The following is an 8422-nucleotide window of genomic DNA, read 5'->3' as shown; positions in this document are numbered from 1 at the left end:
TATTATAAATTATTTTGAATAGTAAAGTTTGTGAGATTACAATTTTACCCTTGTATATAAAAAAAGAATAAATAATGATTAATCCTATTTCATATTTTAGTTAATTATAATTTAAAATTAAAGTATAATTATATTATTTAACATTTTATTAATTAAGAATTATTTTTTATTTAAGTTAATTTATTTACATAATTTTAATATTATAAATGATTTTATAAATTATGTTATGTTATACATATACAAATATATATAAAATTAATTTTAATAATAATTTCCATTATTATGAATAGCAAAATGAATATATTTTAAAAAGAAAATAGAAATTTAGAATATAACATGAATATTAAGTAAGTGTCAAAATATATAATATAAAGTCATTACATAAAGAACATAATAATGTTAATTAGAAAAAGAAAAGACATTCTCAGTAATAACATTTGAATCCTTCTTGTGGAGACCTTCAAACGGTTTTCTAGAAGACATATCTTATTCCGTTGTATGATAATAATTTCATCTTTTTCATCGGCAACGTCTTCAATGCACCATTTGAAAAAATTACAGCCTAGAACCATGTCACTTCTAATCTGTTTTGAAGAAAACAATAAAATTGAACAATGAATAAGTTTAAAATAACATTCTTAAGTTTGTTTGAAACCTAATTGAATAAATTTTACCTTGTAGTTGGGACAACCCCAAAATTTTTTTCCAGCATTTTTTTGTGTTGTCGCTATTCTCAAAACAGAAAATTTGATAGCTGTCGTTTTGCTGTCAAATTAATATGATTCTAGCGTAGACTTGTCTAACACTAGAGAGATGATAGTATAATTGTAGACAAATGTCCCCAAGTCGTCTCCCAACGAATCCAATAGTAAAATCAGTTGATCAGGGTTTAAAATCTATCTGCAAGCAATAAAAGTTAGCAATAACAATAAAGATAAAAAAGGGGTTTGAGATAGTTGTGCAGAAAATATAAAAGAGACTAAAATAGCAAATAAAAAGCGGTTGATCCCAAGTTCTTCCACCATTGAATTCTTCACAGGTTCTCTAAAGATTAATCTTTTCTCAATCCTCCAACAGAGCTAAACCAGATTGAACATGCGCCGATCTGATTCAACTGAAACTCACTAATAAAGCATGCGTCTACTAGTTTAATCAATACCCACTTTGTTCCATGCGTATACTCCATGGGAATGCTTACCTCCTCTCCCTTGAATCATGCGCCCAAGAAATTAATTAGAACAATGCGAACTAACTAAGAAACCAAAGTTTAAGATAAGGAAGACTCTCAATCATGCGTTCAAGTACAACCTCTCACAAAAACCAGTTTTCCAGGAGATTAGACAATAAAAACAACTGCTATAGAGAATTAAAAATCGAAACTTTTTATTGAACAAAACCTCAGAACTCAATGGGGAATTACAAAAGAATCAACCAAAAAGGTTTAGCCTTCCATGCGGAGGCAAAACAAAAGAATTACTAAGAAGAAAATAAACTAAGAAAACCCTATGAAGCTCTCTCTTTTCTCCTTGATGCTTGTGTCCTTTTATAGGCTTTTCTGCTCCAAGGATCTTGAGAGAATATTGTAGTGTATATTTTGTTAACCGTTTCCAAGTTTCTATCTTTCCATAATTCTTGTATTTTGCAGAAGATTTGCTTCCAATTCTGTTTCTGAGATATTGTAGATTTTATTTTCTCTTTCTTCTCCTCAGAATTTGTTTCCTGTTTTGGTTCAAGAAGCAACTTGGACTTTTGCATATTTGGCCCATTCACAAAGGTAGATGCTTCCTCCGGATAATTTACTCTAAAAACACAAAATTAACAATAATAATAGTTAAGGCCCAAATAAACCCAATTATAAGAATATTAATTAAAACAATGGATTTATTTATTATTATAGTCCAATAATCTATGAATTAGGCTAATGAGTGTGAATAAATATATGCTCATCAAGTTTGTTTGAAACCTAATTGAATAAATTTTACCTTGTAGTTGGGACAACCCCAAAATTTTTTTCCAGCATTTTTTTGTGTTGTCGCTATTCTCAAAACAGCAAATTGTCCACAATCACAAATAGGATCAACGAAGGCACTTGTGCTCCCAGTAGCATGGGTAAAAGTACCACGTTTTTGCACACTACAACCAGTACAACTAGATGACGACGTGTTGTGATACACAGACATTAATGACACTTAACCAATGCTGTCGAAGTAATAAGATGGTAAAAAAGTTGCATTAAAAACAATATGATTATGTAAATAAGTAGCATAAAACCTTAACAATAACAATGTCAACGTCAAAAATAACAAACACAATTCATCAATGTTCAACATGAAACTTAGAAATAAAAATAACAATGACAATAACATAATAATAACACACTCAATGGCCTTGATGACGTCGAATGTCAGCCAGAGTAACCTCCATTCTGTCCATTCGGGTATTCATGTTTTGTATGCTGGACAAAATTTGATTTAACAATTCCCTTTGAGTGGGGTTTTCCTCCTCAGGTTGACCACCTTCAACATCTTGTGGTGGCAATTCATCCTTTTCATCATCTTCTTTGTTTGCATGTTGGGGTCTACCAAGTTGCCATATGCCATTGACCTGGAATATATTTAATTTTGTCATACTTTTTTTGCCAAAGTAATAGCCTAGCATTATTGGTTGTTCATTGGACAAGTCAAAGCCATACACCTGCAAGATCCTCGTTATCAAATTTGCATATGGGAGAGGCATCTTGTTATCCCGGCATTTGATGATCTGTTGCATTATGTAATGAGGCCAATTAATGCTTACATTATTCTTGATTAACCACATCATGAAAATATCTTCATTCAGCAGTTGTGCATAGTTGCTTCCTTGAGGGCACAAGATATGCACCCATGTGTAATGCAACAGTCGGTCATTCATTTTCAGACTACCGACATTTTTCAGATTTTGACCTTCAACATCTTCACGAATCATGGAAGATAATGTTAGACCTCGATCAAAATTCAGTTCCTCAGGTATCGTCCCAGGGGTTAACTTAAGACCGTCATACTGTAGATGAGCAATGGTCATCCAATCTATTTCTTTAATGTGTATCATTTTTCCGCAAATCTCAATGGCAAGGTGACCAGCAGGTGTGAATTTTGCATTTGTATAAAATACTCTTACCAAATCCTCATAATACGGAAGATTAATTCCAAGGAAAGGTTGTAAACCTTGCCAATTCAGAAGATTTTGGAATTCAAATCCTGGACCAACAAAAACTTTTGGTGGTAATACTGCTCTTGCGTGAAAGTTCTTTTCAAAAACCACCATTTGACGCATGGTACTGAAGTATCTTGAATAATCAAGAACTTCTGGAATCCTCGTTGGTGGAGGAGGAACGTCAACATCTTCTGCTGGAGATTTACCCTTACGGGTTCTGTTACGTTTGTGGGATGATGATGCCATCTATAATGCAATTACTACAATAAATAACTAAACAGAAGTTAACATAATATCATAAAGCAATAATGCATGTTCAAAAACCAAAATATTACATTGCTAATGAAAGTAGGAGTTCACAAAACAAAATATTACATGTCCAATAACTAACACAGACAGTCAAATATTACATGCCCAATAACTAAGAAAGACAGTCAAATATTACATGCCCAATAACTAAGAAAGACAGTCAAATATTACATGTCCAGCTACTAACAAAGACAGTCGAATATTAGATTAATAATAATTAAAGGTAACCCCCACGCAGAGATATGAAATCAATGCCTAGTCATAAATCCAAACAATTTTGTCATTCGACGCTCATATGGCATCCCAAATAGTTGTTTAAATCTTCCGGGATGGTCACATAAAAACTCATAGCATTGATCCATGAGTTGTTCATCTTGAATGTTTAGTTCCACGAGCATTGCCCAAATATCAGACTCTGAGTACTGGTATGAGGCATGGCGTCGATGGTGGTGTACATGCTCAACATATAGGTCGTTTCTTCGTCTAATTTCGGAAGCTATATCTTGAGCTATTGTTGCCTGTGCACGAGCAATATTAACCAACTGAGAGGCATTTTCATTTCCATCCTTCATTGATGACACGCATTGTTGAAGATTAGTATTCAACATTGCAAATTGTTCATCAATGTCGTACATAGTGGGGCCTTTTCTCTTTGATCCTCGGGATGAGGATGTGCCTGCAGAGCCAGCAGACGGCATAGAAGGAGTGTTTGATGGTGTGTCTGAAGGAGTGTCACTAGATTGGAATCGAGCAGCAGGTGATCGTGGGACGTAGTCATCCGCCTCCTCAAAGTTCGGTTGTTCGGGGATATAATCCATATTATTCTCCCCAAGGTTGACACTGAAATTGGTCATGTCAGGAGGTGAATTCATTTCACGGGCTGTCCTCACCCGACTTCCCGTGGCTCTATCATTAGACCACAACTACTCCATGAGGTCATAATGGCGAATGGGATTGAAACGCCATTTTGCCGCAGATGGTTTGGCCTACATACATTTCACATATTAGTATATCATTCGAAATGTGAAGTTAAATGTTCATGTTACGTAAAAAAGTACTTATCATTGTACCTTAATCAGCTCACTCCAAACTTCGTCCTCGGCTTCAAAAAGTTTGGTGGTCTGGTTCCATGCGAAACCACTTAATCCACCAAACAAATCATGGATTTCCCTCCTCCTGTCCTTTAGGCTTTTCTGCCGGTTCTTCACATTATTTTTCTTAAGACCCGATAAACCAGCCTCATTTAAGCCATAACTATGTTAGTGTATCCTTGAGTGGTCCAGCTACCATCAATTCTACACCCTTTTCGTACCTCGTCAATCATTGCATTGAGCAAAATTAGGTCCATCTCCGCCGTCCACTTGGTGAACTCTCGATAAGAACCTGATGAATTTGAAGCCACATTTTTTCCGCGATCCATCTAATTAACTTAAATAAAGTTAGGATGACAAACATTGAAAAATGGTAGAAAATATATTATTTCATTAAATTAATTGTTTACATAATCTTGCCACATTTCGTTTGCTATAGCGTCCCTAATATCACACCCTATCCTGTAATCATGTTCACGAGCATGAGTGGTGCTTGGTTGGACATCTTGTTCTAACAATTCATTATCTACTTCTTCAAGCAGAGACTCATCATTGTCGATCCCGCGTAGAAAGTTATGTAGAATACAACAAGCTAAAACAATTTTTGTCATAGTATCCACATCATAATGTGGCTCAGTCCCACTTGCTATAATTGGAAAACGTTTTTTAAGCACCCCAAAGGTTCTCTCAATTACGTTCCTAAGTGATGAATGTCGATGATTAAACAAATCTTTTGCATTTTGTGGCCCTCTTCGCGAATATTCTTTCAAATGGTATCTCACCCCGCGATAAGGTGTTATTATATTTCGTTTTAACATAAAACCGACATCACCAAGATAGTATTTTCCTACAAAGATTGTGGAAAACTGGGTTAGTATATATTACTACAACCTTTTAATTCTTCTGCACACCCAATCCCCTATAACTAACCTTCTGGAATAACCAAAGGATCGGCTCGTACCAAAGCATCTTTCAATATCCTTGAATCGGAGGCAGTTCCTTCCCAACCGGCTAAGACATATGTGAACTTCATGTCAAAGTCACAGGCTGCAAATATGTTTTGGGTAGGCCAATCTTTTCTCCCTCGAAAACGAGGCGCATCAGCACGTGCAACCTTAGCACGTACATGACTCCCATCTATGGCCCCTAAACAATCCTAATGTAAACAAAAATTCATAACTTTAATTAACCACAAACTAAAGAACACATTACACATAATTTCAAGGAATGATTTCATCAACAAACCTTAAAGTAGGGGAAAAATCGACTGTTGTTAAGGATGTGTGGTTGTACAACCGTTCCATTTGGTTGAATTAAGAATTCCCCCTCCAACCTTAAAATTGCACTCAAAACATTATGAAAGTGACGGGAAACTGTTTCTCCAGACCGATGGAAAAAGAATGACACACTTCGATTCTTCACATTATGCCCAATAATGTGCAGAAATTTCGCTACTTGTTCTTCCACGGTTGATCGATATGCATCTTTAACAAGTCCAGTTTCCCGTATTCGTTCACATAATTTAATGAAAGCTCCCGGTCCCATGCGAATAATGTGACGAGATTGTTCAGTATGAACCAAGTACTCCATCAATTCTTGCCTGCGACGCTCTTTTTGTGGTTGGGACTGACTGATACAGTTGCTTGTAGTAGGCATTGTGCGTAACAATTTCAATCCAAAAGCAATCATACAAAGAATCATGACTGATGCACCTTCATTATTTTTTTTTTATTTGTTCTTCGATTTGTGAAATTAAGTTCATGTTCGCCGCAACAAGATCGTCATAAATTGCAACTGTTTCCTCAAAGTGTACCATCTCTGCCTCATCATAATTTCTTTCCGAATTCATACCGAACGCGGTTACCGTATCGGTGTAAAAGTACACCAATACAGTTACCCTAAAACGTACTTTTAATTAATTTTAATAAAAAAATTAATCAAAATTGTTGGAGATCCCACATCGACTAGAGATTAGAGTCTTTCATTGTATATAAGTAGGTGCAGGAGTAGAGGCACATGGCTCGACAGGAGCTGCAGTATCGGAAAAAAAATCAAAAGCAGAATTATATGTATTAGAAATAGGGAGAGATAAAGTGTTAGGGTCCTTAGGCAAGACACTGTCCAATTTATATGGAAAGTGGTTTTCATGAAAGATTACATGTCTTGATATCTCTATGCTATGAAACTTTAAATTTAAGATAATATAACCTTTTGTATTTTGCGGGAAGCCAAGAAAAATACCTTTGATAGATCTATCATCTAATTTTTTCCTATGTGCAGTAATGGTACTAGCATAACAGAGACAACCAAACACTTTTAGAAAGGAAATGTCATATGGTTTTCCAAACAACTTTTCACGAGGAGTGATGTTATCAAGTAATGGAGTAGGAATAGCATTTATTAAGAAAACAACATGATTTACAGCAAATTCCCAAAAAATAGGAGGAAGATTTGCTTGAAAAAGTAAAGCCCGAGTTACATTTAGTATGTGTTGATGTTTACGTTCTACAATGCCATTTTGTTGTGGTGTTTCAACACAAGATTTTTGACGTATAATTCCCTTTGAAGCATAAAAATTTGACATAGCAAACTCAACACTATTGTCAGTACGAATCGTTTTGATATTAGTTTTGAAATGATTTTGAACGAAAACAGTGAAGTTAATGATGTGTTGACGCACTTCAGATTTGTTATGCAGCAAAATTACGAAGTGGACTTTAAGCCTAACTCAACCCCATAAAACCGGCTCATAGGGTTGAGGTTTGCACCCACTTATATACAATGAAAGGCTCTAATCTCTAGTCGATGTGGGATCTCCAACACACCCCTCTCACGCCGAGACTGCCAACTCGTGCGTGGGACTATATATTATGGGAGGTCCGATAGCGGGTGGCACGATAGGCCCAACAAATACTCGCTAGGATAGGCTCGAAATGGCTCTGATACCATATTACGAAGTGGACTTTAAGTCTAACTCAACCCCATAAAACCGGCTCATAGGGTTGAGGTTTGCACTCACTTATATACAATGAAAGACTCTAATCTCTAGTTGATGTGGGATCTCCAACAAAAATTACTATATCATTCAATAACATAATTTAATCAAACAACGAATAAATATAAACAAATAAAATAAAAAAAACCTAAAATTTCTATTTCTACTTCTAAAAATATTCATTTTAAATACATAAATTTTTATCTTTGTAATAATTTACGTACAATCTAAAATAATATTAACTACAGATTATTAATTTTTATTTGGATTCTGTAAACTTTTTTATCTTTGTAATAATTTATTATCAATCTAAAATAAACTTTTTCTGACTTTTTAAATTAGTATAACATTTTTTTTTAACATTTAATTCTAACACCAATAATTTATGTGAAATACAAATTAAAAAAAAAAAACTCAAAATGATATTTCTACTTTAAACTTTTACTTTTTTTTTAATTAATACAACATTTTTATAATGTTTTTTTATTATAACATTAATAAATTATGTTTAATCTACAAAAATGAAAACCCTATGAAAATATTTTTAAAATTTTTAATTCCATTCTGTCAAAATAAATTTTTTTAAATCTGTTTTATAAAAAATTAATTTTGAAATAAATAATTACTTTCTACATTTATAATTAAAATATCAATTAAAAATAGCAATTCTAAAATATCAATTACTTTTTAAAAAACCTACAAATTAAAAATTTCTATTTCCACTTGTAAAAATATTCATTTTAAATACATTTATTTTTATCTTTCTAATAATTTATTACAATCTAAAATAATATTAACTACAGATTATTAATTTTTATTTGGATTCTGTAAACTT

The 8422-nt window shown here is 33.6% G+C and overlaps 1 protein-coding gene across 1 annotated transcript; it reads right to left on the bottom strand.

Annotated features, from left to right (window-relative positions):
• Nucleotides 1-4424: 4424 nt before the first annotated feature.
• LOC137833228 (uncharacterized) lies at nucleotides 4425-6248 on the bottom strand. The gene is made up of 6 exons (XM_068641589.1): nucleotides 5838-6248; nucleotides 5523-5748; nucleotides 5003-5439; nucleotides 4814-4921; nucleotides 4572-4718; nucleotides 4425-4487 (listed from the first exon to the last, which is right to left on the bottom strand). Exons 1-6 carry the CDS (start codon nucleotides 6246-6248, stop codon nucleotides 4425-4427), a joined length of 1392 nt encoding a protein of 463 aa, XP_068497690.1.
• Nucleotides 6249-8422: the final 2174 nt, after the last annotated feature.

Source organism: Phaseolus vulgaris, chromosome 6 (genome assembly GCF_000499845.2).
Source record: "Phaseolus vulgaris cultivar G19833 chromosome 6, P. vulgaris v2.0, whole genome shotgun sequence".
Lineage (NCBI taxonomy): Eukaryota > Viridiplantae > Streptophyta > Magnoliopsida > Fabales > Fabaceae > Phaseolus > Phaseolus vulgaris.
The sequence above is the reverse complement of the archived record's forward strand: the minus strand, read 5'-3'. Positions and strand labels throughout refer to the sequence as shown.